Source organism: Anticarsia gemmatalis, chromosome 17 (assembly GCF_050436995.1).
Source record: "Anticarsia gemmatalis isolate Benzon Research Colony breed Stoneville strain chromosome 17, ilAntGemm2 primary, whole genome shotgun sequence".
Classification (NCBI taxonomy): domain Eukaryota; kingdom Metazoa; phylum Arthropoda; class Insecta; order Lepidoptera; family Erebidae; genus Anticarsia; species Anticarsia gemmatalis.
The window spans coordinates 5368493-5389106 of NC_134761.1; the positions used below are offsets into that span (position 1 = coordinate 5368493).

The window sequence follows — 20614 nt, forward strand, 5'->3', positions numbered from 1 at the left end:
CCCTTCGGAGTGCTATTATAACGGAACACAACACTAATTTCGTACTTAAAACTAACAAGACACTAATAAACACTATCTTAAAAGTAATGCTGTTGACACCAAAACAGAACAGCGATTTCTTACACTCGGTTCTAATGAGTAGAAGGCGTTTTGTCAATTAGTTAAGAAATATAGTTCTAATGGCATACGCTAGGGGCGCTAATCAGTTCTTCGTAAAAATATTCTTGTTACTGTCTCGGTTTGATAACGATTTCTATTTCCTGCGACGAAAAAAAATAATTGAGCAGCATTAAAATTCTCTAACGATGTTGACACCAAAAACAAAAGTTTTGATACAAACATCCAAAAGACTATTTTATCCATTACATCAAATTTTATTATACATAATATACAGTCCAAACAAACCCACAGGTTGTATGTGACCAGTCTATTTTCTAAATCACCTCATAATGTACAGAAAGTTTGAGCCATAAGTAACGTGTAAACAGACGCTTTGCTTGCAAACAACATCTAAGCGGAACTATTTCGGACATTTGATACTACATAAAAAGATCATAGAATACGTATAGCCTTTGAAAAAGAAACCGTATGTTTGTCCTTCCAAAAATACAGATTGTTTTGTTAACAAATATTTTGTCAAGAATTACTAGTAGTCTTTGAAGTATATCAATAAACATGTATATTTTTAGGCTCTAACATACGTAATAAAGCAATAATGGTACTTATATTTGTATTTAATATTTAATGTGGTTGCGCAATATGTTTTTTCCTTCCTCCTTTTCCCGATATAAATGCTTTTTTTGGATGCTTAAGAATGATTATCCTCACATCAGTTAGGATCAAGTCAGCTGAGCTCTTTTAGATCAATTCTTTGATTGACAAAAACCCATTATCCGTCCTTGTTTCTTTTCCGTGAATGCAATATACGACGACCTATATTGTGCACTAGCTGACCCGCGCAACTTCGCTTGCGTCACCTAAGAGAATGGGTCAAAATTTTCCCCGTTTTTGTAACATTTTTCGTTGCTACTCCGCTCCTAATGATCGTAGCGTGATGTTATATAGCCTATAGCCTTCCTCGATAAATGGGCTATCTAACACTGAAAGAATTTTTCAAATCGGACCAGTAGTTCCCGAGATTAGCGCGTTCAAACAAACAAACAAACAAATAAACAAACAAACTCTTCAGCTTTATTATATTAGTATAGATTCACTTGCGACAATCTTGTTTTAAAACCATTTCATAGTCCCTATGGCGTCTTGAACTTTATATGTTAGATAGAACATAGGATGTCACTTACAATATTCATTCTAGAAAAATGCACTATTCCCAAGAGAAGTTCTATGCGTAAATCCGAGAGTAAAACTAGTTAAAAAATGCCATGGTTGGGTTATGTGTGCGTGCGTACACATGCGATAAAGCCTGCCATTCCGCGAGCTCCGACAGCCGGCTCTAATGGCTCTCGCTGAATGACGAAAACGTCCCGTTTATGATAATCGCAGTATTTCACGACCACATAAACCCGAGTGGTGTCGCCGGATACCGATTTTCCTAGATTATATTCCCCTTAAAAGTATAGTTAGTATTTGCCGATATATTTTTACTACTATATTTTATAACGCTCGTTTTTCGTAGAACCTTATCCATGACAAAATATAATTTATTTATAATGCAATGATTTAACGTTATTTAATATAAATTGCACAATAAGATAGTCATCAAGCTTAGCACAAAATAGTAAATAACTCATGAAGGTAACAATTTTAATACATTGACGTGAAACTTAATTGGAGTAAGTGACTTTATAAAGGCTTTCGTAGACTACAAAGAGTTTATCAAAGTGAGTGAAAGTATAGATTTAACGCTGTAGGTATATAAACATATAAACAGCTACAACACGCACATTGTATTTTTTCAAAAGGTCTTAAAAGCCAGAATCTAGATAACATTGAATACAAATATGAAAATAACAATAATACCCAAACATTCAGTCTGAATAGTGAAATAAAACTTGCAATAAAATTGTTCTATAATGAAACATCGTTACGTTGTAGTGTTCGCAAAATTTGCGGTAATTGAAAATTCATTGTACTAAAAGCCACATGCAAATATTTTGCGGTGAACTCCAATCCGTTGGTATTAACATAATAAAATCGTAACAGACAGTTTATTATGTCTCTTATTTGTATGTTTATCACAGGCGTCGAGGGGAGATTGGACCAATTTCTACAAATCTCTTTCTTATTTTCTTGTGCGAGGGATTTTCCTCGAACGATTGGATTACTATGATCATCTTAAACCTCAACCTGTCAGTACTTAATTATGTTTTTATCACGCGAATAGAACCTTTTGCTAATAAATTGGACGGAAAACAAGACAGTTTTAACTGAGTGATCAGTCAGAACAGAAAAAATGTTCAAGATAATATTTCTGAAAAAGACAGACAAGACAGAAAGATATCGTCAATAAAGAATAAACCGTGTATATAGGATAAAATTATTCCCTTTTACTTATCATGAAATTTATCTAACACGCCAATTCTTTTTAAGTTCACAATAATATACGTAACATAACAATGAGTGAATTTTCTACGATAAAGAAAAGCTAATTTTACTCTCACACTGCTGGGTATTATAGTGTATTCAGTAATTCTAAGCCCACAATATAATGGTGCGAGTCTGGAAGTACTTCTCCTAAAATGTAATTCGCACTACATTTTTACGTCCTAGACAGTCACGGCCCTTATTAGAATAATCTCACCGAAATACGCACTTAACTAAATAAAGGAAACTTTTTCGGTACTTCACTTTAATTAGAATTTACGGTAGAATAAACAATTGTTAAGATTCGAGTTGCGACTTATTTCTTTTGGAAAGGGAGACTTGAACTCGGATATAGTGTTTTTTTTTTTCTAAAACGTAGTTATTTTACTATTAGACAGTATTTTTATCTTACTTAAATACTTAAGGATGATAGGTATAATTAGATATGCCACTGATCAGAAAGTTTATGAAGTGTTTAATTTAAAATTATATGATATTGACACTTGGCTTGGAAAGCGTTGCTTTCCACTCAGAAAGGAAATTTTCGTTGAAATAAGACTGATACGTCACTAAACTTACTTAAAATATTTTAGAAAACAAAACAATACGTATAATCAATATATTTCTATGTCTTTCTGCAGTAATACAATCACATTTTAAGTAAATTGGTTCGATGGCAAACGCATTGAGACGTCATTTAGTAAACCCGATATAAACCCCTTGTAAGCTCTCAGCCACGGAATATGCGAGCGAGCTTTGCCTACAAACACAGTAGTGACAGTAGATAATGGATCTGTTGAAATTTCCTATATAAAGTGTACGTTATGTACTTTGATAACGTAGTAATATAAATAGATTTCGGTAGTACAGACTTGTAGCATTTTTAAGAACACGGTTTACGACCACGGCACGTACAGCTTGTGCCGAAACGTCAAGCAAACCAAATAATAACACACACACACACATGCATACTATATGTTTTTCGCAAATATTTTCCTATTTACCATATTCATGTGACCATATTGAATAAACATAATATTTTATGCCACGGGATAGTAAAATTTTATGCAACTTCACGTAAATGTAACATAAAATTTAGTTTTATTCAATTAATTTATTCACAATTATTGGTTCATCCCGTATGCGTACATAACCTCCAGCTGCAATGTACATGAAATAGTGTAAACTTTTTCAATCTAGTGGTTTCAATAATACACGAACACTCTAAAAATTCTCACCCGCACTTTACAATAGATTTATAACGCCCAATAGAGTTCCACATGAATAACTTTTGAAATAAACACAAAGCAATATTAATATTAACAGAGGCTTTTAAAGACGTCATGAATGGGTTCTGTGGAAAGTTCTGTCTCGTTCTAACGGTACAGGAACAAAAGGGAAATCGTTAAAATGTGAACTCCAACAAGTGTTATCAGAGGAAATTGCCTTTTGATATACCATTGTTGTTACTGGTACATTGTAGCTGAAGATTACCGCCAGAATGAGGTACCGATCTATACAACACTTACTATATTCTTACGTAATATTGTTCAATAGACATCGCCTGTGACTTTGTCCTCATAAACTTTAGTATTCACGTTTTTTTTTTCAAAAAAAATTATTGCTTCTCCTCTATCTATATCTATTCATATATCGTTATTATATGACGTTATTGTCATTTTAAATAGCTTTAAGCCTTCCTCAATAAAAAGACTATTCTACACAAAATTCATTTTGTTCAATCATTTTCAATTTAAACCAATAGATCCTGAGATTAGCGCGTTCAAACAAATGAACAAACAAACATTTCAGTTTTATATTAATATTAATGTTCAATATAACCGTATATTAAGTTCTCTAGTAAATGTATGTAGGGGCGTATGTACATTGTAACGATATACGTTGCCTAAAATAGACAATTTCTAATAGAAACACAGGCGATGTTTCTCTAATCTGCTATGTAATTGAGGTTGAAATTGTAGGAGGTGCTTGCCCACACTGTAGTTTTAGTCACTATTTTCTCATAGACAATATTTTGTTTTAGATGATTTATAACAAACCAAAATAATATCTATTCTGCTAGGCAACAAGGTTTGCTATACCTCTGAATTACGAAGGCTAATTGCTTTTGTCCCAAGGTATTAGTACGCTAAAGGAACTAATCCATCGGTGGTGCTTTTAACAAACACTTTTTTCTTGGTAGGTAAATTGAACTTGATTGAAGTAAAGATACCTATTTCCATCTAACAAAACAACTACCAACAAAGAGCGTTTCTCTTTGTTCGCCTTTCATGAATCTAGTATAACCGCATTAACACACTTTTTGCGTAATCACGAACCCTACGGAAACCCCTAGAGGTTTTATTTCCCTTCCGTGAAGCCGCTACGTACAGTAAGAAACCTGAACAAATAAATCTTGCTTCAATATTAGTATCTTAGTATTTCCTGAGAATACACATTGCCATATTACATTAGGACTATTTATGTGGCTTTTATACATCGAATGAATCTCTGGTTTATGGCCCGTGCGATACTAAAGGCGTCAGATCACTGAGATGAACCATTTGCGTGAAATACTGTTAACTGTTCAACTATTGTGCATATTATTATTATGGAGCTTGTATGTTATTCTTTTATTCAGAAACATTTAATAGTGTTTCTGTAGTGTTCTTAACTAGGTTTAAAGACTTGTTGATATGACTATTTTATTTATAGAATATGTTTAACAATCACACTAATCATAAAACGTTACTCATCTCTGCAGCTGCGTATTAACTAGACATGTCTAGCAAATAATTCTAGAAGTACAAGAAATGCTCTACAATCTATCGCAGGTTATCTCTTTAATCCGTTTACAAATAAACGAAATATTTCCACACAATATTTTCCAATAGATAGAGATTCTGAACGATAATGCAGTACATCCTTACGATTCCGCAGCTGAATGCGCACGACTGGTATCGATACTTCAAGGAATTTAATATGAGAAACCCAAGTTCGAACTCACGCAAGTAGGGGCAGAGTTCAACTGTAAAGTGTGAATTTCGAGCTCAATTTCCAAAGCATGATCATTTCAATAGTGTACCGAGCCCTCGGCGTCGGCCGCGTGGAAAATTTGCTAACAGTCTGCAAACAAACTTGGTGGGTACTGCGGACTGACAGACTGAGGCAAACACTCAAGGAAACTTATTTAACTTGAAAATGTCCTGCGCACACATAAATCTAGCGGACACGTACACCAGGTGCTTCGTTTTTGTTAAGCTTTGTGATTTATTTACCGTTGGAGATATTGTTTAAGTAGGTTGTGTTTACACAACTTCCTTAAACTTTCGTGTTGCACGATGATTATCTGTTATTATGCGGGAATCAACGCTAACGGGTATTTTACTTTGGATTGCCGAACGTTTTGGCGCATTACTTATTCACTCTAGCCGTAGTTTCAAGTATTAGATAAAAATATGTCTCAGCTCTAGACGGTTACTGTAGCGCAATGGTCAAAATGTACCGACCACCTTAGCAATAACATTTACAATTTATATATTGGATTCCATATGCAATTCTTATACGGAGAGAATATTTATGTGACCTACAGACAATAAATGGTTCCAAGTTCTGTAGTACATTGTGTCCTTGAATAATATGTTGGAATAGTCCTCTACTAGAACTAGTTATCTACTAGTAGATACCTATAAAGAATAGCTGGTATACTTGTAAATACCTATACTTGGGTTCTAAATATTCTGATGTATACTTTGCAACGCATTTAAAGTTGTAACTTGTTTATGTGCTATTGTATAATAAAATACATAACAGATAACACCGCAATGCTACATTTCTAATTTCCTAATGCAACAAATCAAACTTAAAACTTTGGAGCCATACATTATACAGATACTGGAACAGTACAATTAGTATTAAAGTTCATACAAAAGTTAGCAACACAACGTTAGTGCCCCCGTCTGAATACTGTATAAAGAGTGTAACATAGCATAGCGAAGTTGGAGATCCCAAAGGCATAAAATGCATAACAGGGAACAAACAAAGTTACTCTGCGGCTGACAAGTTTGCCTCGCGTGCCACGTTATTGCAATATTGGCTGTTTCTACCGAATAATAGTTAATTCCCGTTAAATAGGCACTCAAATTTGAACTATGAATCGCACTAATGAGTCGATTTCAATGCTTGTTTCGTGCTGTGGATTAACCATTGTATTTTAGGTGTAAATCGAAATTTATACACTTTAGGCATTCGGCTAACTTTAGTTAGTTTTCAATAAAGAGGATGTCCTGTCCTTATATTGGTAAGCGTGGGCGTACCAACTTCCTTTACGGTTAATCGCACATGTGTCGTTTTACAGACGATTCTATTTATGGTAGTAGCCTACCAGGAATAATTCTACAAATAAACCTACCTAATAACCAACTATGTATCAAAGAAACCCACCAAATTGGTTTACCTACTTAGGAATTTAATAGTTAGTATTATGTTTTAGCAATATTACTCCTTCATAATAATGGGTAGTTGGCGTTTAATTAAAATGTATTGAAACACGCTCACTTTAACCCAAGACATTCAACTCTTTTCTGCCAAATATTTTGACAGTGACGAACCCTAATTTGATCACGATTCTGAAAGGCAAGAATTTTAATTGTGAACGTTAAATAAAAGCCGGCCGACTGAGCGTTAATGGAATAAAATGAAACTTGTCTTATCATAGGACTCAAAGATCAAAGTTTAATAGAACTAAAAGAAGGGAACATTCCTAATTGCTTTTGAAAGTTCCACCGTTGCTAAAATCACGTTCGGCGAAATGATAGTGCTTAGACTGATTCGTTAGGAAGTTTAATTGAAAGAATCCTGCTTCCTGGCAGTCATACTGCAATTGTACTTTTGGAATCGAAATCGAATTTCGTGGTGAACTACGAAAGTAACGAGAACGGTGAGAAAATAAATATTCTTATAACCTTAATTTTCTAGAACATTCATATCACAAGTCACTATAGAATTTTTTTTATTATTGTTTCTAATACCTACTTATTAATTCATGAACATTATAACAAACAGTTGTATAGTTTTTAGAACATATCTATGCCATCAAAAACATTCTGTAAAAACCTCAAGTCTCGCCGTAAAAAGTTGTGAGATCGATATAATACCAAGTCGATTAATCTATTTAGTCTCTACTTAAAGGACCTTCTGTCTTAAGTTATTACGTATGTTATTATCATGCCAATTTAAAAAAAATACCTTTAAAACAATTAGATCGACTTGGTCATCGCAAGAAAACACAAATTCGCCATTAACATTTCAGGAGCATTAACTTCTCGTCGTGCTGTGTAGTGTGTGTGATACATACTAATAATTAAATCATGCGATGGCCAGGTCGCTTTTTTTTTGCTCGTCTTGCGGGGGCACTTCCGTGCCCCCAGATATATTCACGAAAATTTAACAGTGTTTCTTAACGTCACAAGCAGTAAGTATACAATATACTGAAGAATATGTACGAAATATGCAGTTGAATACATCGCTTGAAAGTGTTAGCGTGAAGTCGGTGGCATGTTTGCGCTTGTTCGGTTACCGCACTCGCGGGTGACGTCGCGCGCTCCTTGTACACGACACCTATCCACTGGAACTTTCGTACTGTATCTATTTTCATCGAAGAAGAGGTACGATGTTTGTTTGCATTTTAAGATTGCGATAATCATAATCTATACTAATATTATATTAATTCGTTCGAATTGAAAAAATATTTTTGTGTTGAATAGACCATTTATCGAGGAAGGCTTTAGGCTATACAACATCACGCTACAGCCCTTAGGAGCGGAATAGCAACGAAATATGTTACAAAAACGGGGAAAATTATGACCCATTCTCTCTTATGGGACGCAAGCAAAGTTGCGCGGTTCAGCTAGTAGTTAATATGTGGGAAACTAACAGTAGATTGATATTAAAATACATAATATCATGCCTGCTATGCCTGAAATTGTAAAAAATACACCGCAGAAGCAGTCAAGTTTTTATTAATTTTCAAGTAACGAGTTTTCAGTTTCCTTTGTGGTGTTGAAAATCGAAGAATAGATAGTATCAAGTAACAATTACCAGCATCCGTTGCAAACCATGCAACTTTTTGCGCAATTAGCTGGCTTTTCATAACGGCGAAACTTTTAATCCTGTATTTAGAAAGTTATTTCTTTCTTGTTTGGTGTAGATTACTACCGGCATCAAAGAAAATAAGACAGACTTCGAAAAACTAAGATATAGAAAAGCAGATAGCTGTAAATCTATACGCTTGAGATAAAGAAAACACTCAGCGGTACATCTACAAAAAAAGGTTTACCACTCCTTCCACTTCATGCTTCCTCATAGCAAACTTTAAAAAGATTGCAGAAAAGCTTAATAAATTGTAGTTTTCTCTAACATAAAAGTTTTAAAATAAGCTGTAAGAAACTGTTTGTTGCCTCCAGTCACCGTTCTTCACAAAACTAATTACTAGAACAATGTTGGCACAGTTTATGTCTCAGTATCTCTGCTTGTAAGGATATGAAGGTGTCAGTGACTACGGCCTGTTGCACTCCACGGTTAATGATACGTGTTGTGTCGCGAACACCACCTACTGAATCTACTGCTGTTTATGTACAAGTATGTATATGTGAGAAATATGTTATCTGCTATGAGTTGACAGATGTGCTTGTATAGTTTGGAAGTGACACACTCGTATTAATGAAAACAAACTAAGATGGAGGGGTTTTGCTTTGGATGAATATGAAAATTTGGTTTAATACTGCGAAAATTTAACGAAATTTTTTTTGTCTTTTAAGGATCATTTTCATATAGGAGTTTTGCTCTGCAACACAAAGAAAATATTAACATTGCGTATTAGCCCCATTTTACAAAACGGACTCTACCAAAAGTATTATAAATGCGAGTTATAAATTTCATCAAAACGACCGAGTTATTTAAATAAACAACGGCCTAACCGAACTAATTTGTTACGAACCTTGAAGCGCAGTAAATAGAAGCGGTAACAGAACTCAATAAAAAACGTTGAAGTTAATAAAAAAGCAAGTTGATTAATAACTGGGTCTAGACTGAAACTAATTAACGAGAGGTCAAACGGGCTATCTGGCCTATTCCCAGTAAATTGCGTTATTAAAGTTAAAGGTATTTCTCCAGCGAACTAACTCCTTGTTGTGATACAGTTTTTATTAGCGGTTTTCTTGTAAACTACATTAAGAATTGAAAAACGGGAACTTACCTACTTAGAGTTTCTAGATAGTATGTAGCCCTGGGGCTGAATACTGAAACATCACTGAATTTTAAGCGAAGCGAAGTATCTCCGTCGCTACAGTGCTTGATATAAATGCTTTGGTAAAACTGTCCATCGTTTGTTATAGACGCTTTTACTGCTAAACGAATGCACAGAATTCGGCAAAACAACATCGAAACACTTTTTGTCAGAGCGGAGATGGGGGCAAAATAGTACACGTTAATGTTTCTACGTAGAAACAGCGTTATATTCAGGCATTACTTCATAGAAATTAGTAGTTTTGATTATCAACTATTTTAGACCCAAATAATAATATGTAGTCGTAACGTAGACAAAATATAATTGTTAGTTTTGCTCCGAAGTCAAGTTATATACTGTGTAAGTACTGTTTTCTCAGATAGAAAAGTTTTGAATTAAAAGTTGTTTTAATGAGAAACATAATAGTTTCAGATTGCGATCATCTCAAACTTTTTTTCTTTCTACTAAATGAGGCAACCACTTAGTAGTTTTTAATAATCTTATCACCTAGGTTGTTTTTCTGGAAATTTTAAAAGCAAATTATTTACTTTTTCCATAATATACTTACAAATTTAAAAGTAAAGGTACTTAATGGTATATGGTACTTCACCAGACAGGGTGAGGCCCGTAGCACGATGTAAGGCTGTCCATCGAATAGACAAAGGTCTTTAATGGGCCCTGACACCTCCCTTGGGAAGTGATTAATTACCCCTTCAGTTTAACAGCTAGTGTTGTTTTATTGACATTTTTATTTCGAAGGCTTTTTTTTCTAAAATAGCTGTTTATTTGGTTCAGACAAACAGCTAATTTTAATATGGGCTGAGCTTGGGAATATATATTTTTTTTAATTCAGCGGTCATTAACATCATCGTATAATAATTGTGTATATATTTTTCTTCCAGACAAAAAAATTATCCAAAGGAAGGCCCAATCATTCATATACTCTGTTAAAGATTAATAAATTCTCACCATATCACATTGAACATTAATCAACTCACAAACTCGTCGACGGAGACAACCAATTTTTTTACTTTTTACAAGATCGAACATGTAAGTGACGTTGGTAACAGGAAAGTGCAAAGTCCCGGGCGTCACGAGTCCACCGGGATCCGATGTTCGGTAAGTTACTTGTACAAACTTGCTCCAACTTTTACCTAAGTGCCTTAAATTTTAAGTCAATTTCGTGTCCGCCCAACGGTAGCGTCACTCTCGAGCGGATTTCGGATATTTAAATATGCTTCCCCAAACCTTCTACAAGGTAAATTTTCATATTAAAGAATTACTTAAAAAGTAATTTCTCCTAGATTACCCCACGGCTTTCACCTGGGAATAGCAAATTAATTTAACTTTTTTTAGATAGGCAAATTATTTTAAAGTGAAGCAACAAGGGCGGTCATTAGCTTTCAAAATTACTTGCGAACTAGCGGAGACTCGGTTAATTTTGCGAAAACTTTAAGTAAAACTTTCTTCAAGATTCAGGAACTGGAATACAAATTTTATTTACAGGAATAAGTGCTAAATAATAACGGTCTGAACTGTGCAAAAGTGGTACAACAGTTAATTGTTCTCGCTCTGAGAGACATACGAATGTAACCAATCTAGGCTCTTAACTATCGTAATAGTGTATCAGAACTTTAATACACATTCATAATGTAGCACTTTGTTTAATTTAGCAATATTATCCAAAAGCTAAGATTTAACCTCCAACCCACTGTTTACTCACATACGTAATACGTATATTGGGCAAACACACAGACTTTGTACAAGCAACCTCGCCTATATTGTGAGCCATAAACAAAGAGAGTTTATAAGCAAAACGTCGCAAAGATTATTACTCTGTGTTTACTATACGTGAAACATTCACAGCAGTTTCCGTTTACACCGCCAGATGTCGCTATATCTTCGTACATTCGCAACACGTCGTGATAGTTGCCGAAACTTGTTCCAAACACCACGTGTGCTTCCATACTATTTGTTAATTACTATAATACATTTAGCGCTTCCATATTCAATGTTGAACCAGTAAAGTTGCTTAGTTCTAAGCAAAAACTAATATTTGGGTGCTAAATAATGTTATTACAGAAAGGAAATGGAGGAAACGTTCTACGTTATAATGTAGAGCTGAAAATAGCTTGTAGAAAATTGATTTTAGTTTTTAGAGCACTATTACTTGTAACAGCCACTCCCAACTCTTCGGTGAAGGGAATTTAGTGGCCATTTATAATTTAGAACTCATTTCCGATGGAACAAAAGATTTTTGGTAAAAGAATATTTTAGTCATGTCGGTTCTGCTGTTTAATGTCTTTGGTAGAACGTTTTATTTTTAGAGAGGCTAATTAATTCATTTAGCGTATGTTGTTAAAGCGCTTCTAGATCCTTTGACTAGGAACAGTTTGAAACGCTATAACTCTCAGGCAGTTTTGATGGCAAATTAAGTAATAATATTGCGTTGTCGATCAGAACAGGGAATTCGACCATCAAGTGTAAAGTCTGAGAATAAAATAAATTAAATGAATAATTACGGCTCAAAACACGTTCAAAGAGCCCACGTTTGTTTTAAAAAAACACTTAATTTAACGAGTTCAATAATTTATTCTTGAAATAACATCCATTTTCCACTCAATTTGTACAGCAAAATGGCACATTAACGTTTTTATACTGTGTTAAATACAAAACAGTAAATTACATTGAGAACCTAATCTGCATATTAAGTAATTAACGAATAATGTCCGAAAAAGTCTGGACGTGCCGGGAATAAAGCAAGGGACGACATAAATTAGCCGCGCTGCCTTTTTATAATTACTTTTATACAAACTTTTGTGGTCACTGTGTTTTAGTAAAAGAGAGATCTAACTTGATAGATAGTCGGGTGTAAGGGTTAAAACTTTAGTTGTGCATTCAAGAACATTATGGACAATGAGGAAAATTTATATCATTTGTATTTAAAAATTTATTGGTGTTTCATTAAAAAAATGATATGGTAATATCATTGGATATTAAAAGAAATGTTTTCACAAAACGTTTTAAACTTCGTAAAGATGAAATAACAAAGTTACAAAGAAACTAAGTTAACATACGGTCGTGAATATAAGATACAAAAAAAAGAGCTTTATGTACCAAACTTTGTCATAAAACAAATAAATGACGCTCTTTGTACCGCTGTGTCCTTTCAAAAACCGGGAAGGTTTCGTTACTTCCCCATTAACCATTAATCCGTCCCATCAGTCCACTCGCACTGCGCCTCAACAAAGTTGTTTTGAAAAAGTGCACAGGTGTACAGTTGCCCATTAAGGCTATAGTGGCCATCCCTTGAAATCCTTAGATCCCTTTTACAACACCCAAGGGGGAGTGATTCTATTTTTAACCCCTGCTAAAAAGAGCTACTTATAGCTTTACTATTTTTGATGGTAAATATCAGCCATTATTAACGTGTAAAAAATTATCCTCTAGTTTACGTTTTCCTGTTAATTTTCGGTAGTTGTAAAGCAGTAATCATTTTGTTTGAAGAGAATAAAAATCATATTTTAACTAATAAAAAACGGATCGTATCGATCGACGGACGTGATCAAAAGCACGCGAATTAATAAAAGATAATATTTAATTTTAATTTTCATGTTAAGTTTGTTCCATTTCAATTATAAATTGTAATACTATTTCTCAAGGAAAACTAGTAGCAGTTCAAATAACATTACACGGTATATCCTACAACATACATCTTGTGAAACTCCCGCTCAATTTGAGCACTAATTCGCACGATTTCGCTCTTAATTGGTTAAATCTAGATCGCACACTCAGTTTGTACTCGATCAAGATATATCTAATAAACGAAGCCTTGAGACTGTTGCTCACTATAAACATAAATGGCGAGGAAAAGCCTAATAACAATTGAGGGTCAATGACCGCTTTGTGGTAATCATATTTCAAAGGACATATGTATTAAATTACTAGCTTTCGGGGTTAGATAGTTGATAAGTCGTATCGAATAGTGATTAATGGAATACTCAATTAGTGAATGGATTTATTTTTGTACTCGAAATTTCTTGTGCCACAAAAAATGGTATTTATATTTAGACGGCATTTCATATAAATTGAGCGAGCTACGTCGTAGACATTCTACGCCGTAGCCGTCTATCACGGTGACGTAGCTACTCAGACGTTTAAGGTAACGTAATATCTGGTGTACGCTATCGCTACAAATTGAATGAGACCACTTTTACGCATATTATCACATATCTTTAAGCTCATTGATTGGCCCGATTTCCATCTATCGAAGTCAAATTCGAAATAACATAATCCAACAAGATATTCTAATTTTACACGCGATTGAACTGACTTTATTTACTCTTATACTTACATGTTTGATGTTTTTCTCATGATATAAACTACAAGCTTCTGTCAAAAAACTAACAAAACTATCAGGTATGCCAAATTTAAAAAACAATTAAAACAAATTTATCAAAATCCATGAAGTAATATCTTTGCTAAAGAGAAACAAACATCCGTAAACCCATCAAAACAAACTTTCGCATTAATATTATTAGTTGTATTCAAAACAGTGAAACAATGACGTGATCTCAAACTTTAAGTTCTCCGCAACTAGTTTCGTCAGTCGCCTTTTGTCTACAGCTGTTAGTCGCTCCAAAACACATTTCCCAAACGCGATTTCAGTTGCAACGGTCACACTAAACTAGCGTACATTTTCAAAATGGTATAAAGGAAAACTAGCTTCTCGGAATACAATAAGAGAGGACAGGAGGCTAACTTCCTCGCTACCCTTTGGTGCACTCAAAGTCGTTATAACCAGTTCTCAGTTCTTGGACGCAGCAAATAGAATATAACGTGTCCTTTATCTACAATTGTAGTGTTGTTTCTCTCATTTTGAATGCAGCTTGTAATGGACTGAACACGCTCGGAGACTACTTTGTGAATGTTTCTCGGTGCTTGCACTACTACTTAACGGATTTTAAGCATCAAAGTCAGTGTATATTAGAGAGTACAACTGATTCAAGTTTCAGTGAGTCTGAGTAATCAAAAGTCTCGTATCTTGCATGTTGTTTTTGGTTCAGATTCTGTGCTTCTAGTAAAAAGGGTATAAGTCCGATTTTGTCGAAATTGAGTTACGAAATTAGAGTGCACTTATATCCCACTATTGCAATATTTTGAGTGTAAGTTAACCATTTTGCAAATTGCTAAGCTTCTCTTTTTTAAAGATAAACAATATGTGTTTTCACCAATCGATAGAGCATTTTTTTTTGAACATTTTTCTATACTTAACTCATTTTGGACAAAATCGGACTTTTCACTAGAGGCACAGAATTGTGCTGTTCTTTAATGACGTCACAAGACAACTGGTTCTAATAAATCGTTGGTTTACAGTCAACACTTAAGCTAGGAACCTGTTTATTCATTGCAAACAGTAATTATTCGAGGCGTAGTTCTGCATCTGCCACACTGTATCATGTCGGTGGCGTTGTTAGCACTTAACATAACGTAGTCGGATCGGCTCCGTGTCTTTACATGTTAAATATACGCAACAAAATAGACATAAAATCAGAAATAAGAAGCCTACAAAACCTCACGACATTATGTTGCTATCACCGCCTAAAGATTACCTGTAATATATCTAAATTTCGCGCAGTCTATACGTGTCGTATATCATAAACGCGTCGAATTTATGTTCCAACGAAAAGATAGGCGTGCTCATAGATTTACCGATCTCAAAGGACTGCGTTCAGTTGCTTGCAAAATTCACTTCGACACGCGCTCCCACAAAAATGTGTGGAAATATGAAAAATGTATTGTGAGAATAAAGTTATGAGTGGGACACTTCACCTTTAAGCTTGGCTTACTTTGTTATATGTTGCCGGTCTCGACTGATTTCTTATTCGATTTATGTATTACAGTGTTACGTTACTCACCGCATTGGTGGCTTATTTAGACTTCGTATTCGTAAAGGATTAGTTTGTGTACTGTTTAGATGATATATACGACGACTGATAGTTATGCGATGGATATAGATTTTCCACACACGTTATAGCGAAACCTTAATTTATGGCTATGACAGTTGGACTCATTTTATACGAAAGCCAAGTTTAATATTTTCAGTCACTAAGACATAGGATCAATTTATTGTCTAGTTTACCGTGTCGTAAATTTATCATAACGTTACTTTTTTTTAAAGGCACATAGTTCAAAATACACAGAATGAAATAGGTACCGTCTACTCGTAATTTTAAATAGAATAAAGTATTAAAGCAACTTACCTAAAAAACTCAACAACAAATACGTGCAGATCTTCATCTTCCCGCGTTTCCTGCAAAAGAAAATGGCGTTGAGAATCTTTTTCAAACAACATTAAGCTGCTACAAGCTCGTTCATTCACGACACTATTTTGTAAAAATATTTTACTGCAACTTAGTAGCTTATCCTTAGTATTAAGTCCTTTTTTTGATACATTTATTTTGTTAACAGATCTTTGTTGTTAGAATCTTTCACTTCCATCTAAATACAGGGACAAGTTGATATTGATACCAAATTATGAATAAACACGTATTTTGACAGAGCTTCACTTAGATTATAGGGATAGTATTAGGATTTTGTTATAATCATACATTTAATTTTTTCTACGTACTATTCAGTAATAGTTAAAATATTATAATCGCTTTGTAAATATTATGGTAACGATATCCTTTATTTGAAACAGAAAAAGAGCTCAACTTCAGCACAATGTATTTTTCTTAAGACACACAAAATTTTGAATAAACTGGTAAAAAACCACAACGTAGCAAAAACCAAATTTCACAACCACAAAATTTAATATAAATTTAGACCATATCATTAGACAATATCAAATGGTATATCTAAAGATATAATTGGCAAGCTCAAGTTCCACGCACTACAAGCCCCGTCCTTGATACCTGACCTCAAACAGTAACGGATCGAGCCACTGACCTGATCTGCTAATACGATACAAAAGAGGATTCCTGAGATCCAGTCAGGCTTAACTCGGCCACGACAACCCTTACAATTTACTTACTCACTTGTAACTTTGTTTCAACACTGTTAACCTTACTACTGGTTTGTTTTTGGATTTTAAAAACGAAATCTTTAGGCTGAGTGCTTTATCGAATTCTGGTTCAATAATGTAAGGTTATTTAAAAAAGGTTTTAGGATATTCTGTTACATTTTATAAATCTGACTTATGCTTTGTAATAGAGTATATGAGTAAGTTTTACTCATATACTCTCGAATGCAGATTTTTTCTTTTAACTATGAATTTCTTGGGGTTGAAGGGGTTGCTCCCTGGATGGAAATTATTTTTGAGTCACGTAAATGCTGCCAAGACACGAAACAAGAAAATCTGTTGTTGAGTTTTTCTTGTTTTTCGTGATGATAATTTTGAATTTATAGTGTAGCAAATACCTCAATTATAGACACACACCTTATATAGTAAAATCTTCTAATACATGGAATAATTGTGATATTAAATGTTGAAACACGACGACAGATTAATTTACATTGCACCAGGAATGATATAGCTAAAGTGTAACCAGCAATGTACATTCCAGGAAATAACTAAATGATACAGAAATTGTACACTGCATTTGCATGAGTAGTTTAAAAGCCAATTGGTTGTAAAAACGTCACCCCATTTCATCCAATTTAGTGAAACATGCATAGTTAATAAAATACCAATATTGATGGCTGAAAATCATCACTTTTTTACTTTTTAACGTCGACTTTCTGACATTTTAAAGCTTTGCCGAATTCGCGTACATTTAAATTCGGTATGCGTTTAAGTTATTACGAAAATTGATATCAATCGTCCGTCAGATGACTTATCGGTAATTTGATTGTTCATACGTGACGTACGTACACAGATACATAACTGTGACTTGTAGTGTATTGCTAATTAATGTAGATAGATATCTTAATAGGCTTACTTATTAGGCGAGTATCTAAGAGGTAATTAAACAGTAGCTAGTTAATATTATGTTAATAATGTACCAATAGTATATTACATATATTGTATAGACTAGCTGCGTACGTATATGCAATTAGTACCTACATAATTGGTTTAGTGTCTATAATACTCATTTCTGTCTTAGAAATTAATATTACGATAGATAGCTCAAGCCAAATATTTCTAATGTCTCTCTAGTGTATGGTTCTCCAAGAAATCTGTAAATAGTTTAATATCGTTTGCAGTTTTAAGCGCTAGTAGACAAGAAACATAAACTGGACTAATAAATTAATAGAGTTCTAATTACCTCAGCAAGTAAGCTAACAAACACCAATAAAAATAATGAACCTAGAAATGAAAATACGCTTTGAAGAGTACTTGCAAGGCTTTAAAACCTAGCTTGATCCAAACCAGTTGTTCCTCATAAAATAGTGAATTAAAAACTATTTTACAAAGGACTTCAACTAGTTTCAAAAGAAAATTTATAGGGCTACCTCTTTTATGTGGTTTAGTAAAGTTCACTTTATGTAAGCAAAGTCTTTTAAGTAAGTTCTTTTAATAACAAAGGCAGCAAACAGCTTAAATAGCCACCTGCTGCCACAAAGATTTACTGTAGGATTTTATGCCGCTTAGATATTTTTAAAAGAGTTTTCCTTAACAACATACATATTTATTAGATGCCATTTACTGTACAGTATATAAAAAATATTAGTATTCTTACTTTAACTATATTATTTCGCTAATCCATTATCTACCGCCTCTGGTTAGCTTCTCTCAAAACACGAAAAAGTTAGTACAGCATGTTGACAGAGTGTAGTTTTGAACCTTTACATGTTTTCGTTTGTTGTTGAAAGAAATATAACCTTATTTGAAAATATTTCACTCTTTTACCATAAGTTTGAAATACGACATTTCCTAAAAATATGTTTATTATATCTATACTAATATCGAGGAACTCGTGGCTTAGTTACCGACAGCCGCGCGGATCGATCTCTGAGGTTAAGCCATGCTTGCCGAGGTTGTTCTGTAGATGGGTGACCATCTAACACATATCGAGTTCCTCCGTGTTTCGGAAGGCACGTTAAATTGTGGGTCCCGGCTGTCATTTCGAAGACCTTTGACAGTCGTTAACAGTAGTCAGAAGCTAGAAAGTCTGACAACCAGTCTTACCGAAGGGTATCGTGTTAAATCCCAGGTAACTGGGTTGTGGGGGTCAGATAGGCAGTCGCTCCATGTAAAACACTGGTATTCAGCTGCATCCGGTGAGACTGGAAGCCGACTCCAACATAGTTTGGAAAAAAGGCTAAGCTGATATATATATATATATATCTATACTAATATTATAAAGCTGAAGAGTTTGTTTGTTTGTTTGAACGCGCTAATCTCGGGAACTACTGGTCCGATTTGAAAAATTCTTTCAGTGTGAGATAGCCCATTTATCGAGGAAGGCTATAGGCTATATATCATCACGCTACGACCAATAGGAGCAGAGTAACAGTGAAAAATGTTACAAAAACGGGGAAAATTATGATTATCTTAAGTGACGCAAGCGAAGTTGCGCGGGTCAGCTAGTTGCTTTATAACTGTGATAAAATATGCCAAGTAGAAACATTAATACATAGCTACAGTAAGTCTTGAGTATCCATACCTATTTTATATGCGATTCAATGAAAGGTATACAACCGACGCTGTGAACACGTATAATATAAAGAAAAAACATAAAACATAAACAATGACGTTTACAGAAACGCGTAAGAAAACCTGTAACTATAGCAACCTTAGAGGAACGTGAATAATTCGCGAGTTATATAAACTGGATGAAATATCCAACTTGCACCTGTTACTTTCCTACCGAAGGAATTGACGTGAATGTGTACGTCATCCAAATATGTATGAGGAAACGAAAATTCAAATCGAATGCTCTCATATTTCCGTAGTTTTGTTTGTACCTTTTGTTGTTGGATTTGCATACGAAATGCAGATACGTTTCTTTGCAGTCCGTTTATTGAACAGTATGAAGCTATTCTATGCATAATGGTAAATTGATTCTTTTCTACCTAAACGCTTGTACATTTTGGATAGGTTTGCAGTAGCATTACATTACCGTCTCTATTTTGATGCTAAAATTAAGGTTTGAAAGGTTTTGGAAATGTTTTTTCTTTCTAATATCAAATTGATTATTTATCTAATCGATGTAATTTGTAGCGCGATTCTCCACTACTATCAAATATCGACAACCGACTAGATATCTAGAAATTTTGTTTAAAATTCTAATCAGCGCCTCTAGTGGGCGCTGTATTCTTTTTTTTATTTTATTTTTTTTTACAACTCCCGCACTAAGAATTGCTCTTGTGTCGCGGGGACTTTTACAAACATACAAACAACGGACACAAAGCACAACCAGACCCGAAACAATTATTTGTGGATCGCACAAATAATTGCTCCGTGTGGGAATCGAACCCACGACCTCTCGTTGCAGTGGTATCGGCGTGGCAACCTAAACCACTGCGCCACGGAGGCAGTCACTATTTTTCCAGTACATTTTTTATGTCTAATTCTCGACAGTAGAGAGTCGTGATTCTCTAACATAATGGGTCAATTCCCATTACCTTAATTCTAACTCGTAACTTGTGATGTAGCTTAGAGTAACACCACTAAAAAAAGCCTATAAAACCCCTAAAACACATAAATTGTGTTCAGAACGCGAGCAAATATCTCAATTTATTGTTGTGCTCTCAAATGGGAAGCTTGGGCCCCGTACTGGGTTAATGTGGGATCAATACAGGGCCGCATTCATTATCATTAATGTTAATTTGAACGGT

The 20614-nt window shown here is 34.3% G+C and overlaps 1 protein-coding gene across 11 annotated transcripts in view; it reads right to left on the reverse strand.

The window, feature by feature from the left end:
• Dscam4 (Down syndrome cell adhesion molecule 4) overlaps positions 1 to 20614 on the reverse strand; it is a 205356-nt gene that overhangs the window by 125554 nt on the left and 59188 nt on the right. For all 11 annotated transcript variants that reach the window (XM_076124900.1, XM_076124901.1, XM_076124899.1 and 8 more), the window contains exon 2: positions 16093 to 16142. In XM_076124900.1, the coding sequence (XP_075981015.1) occupies positions 16093 to 16142 (50 nt within the window). The remainder of the gene's footprint in view (positions 1 to 16092; positions 16143 to 20614) is intronic.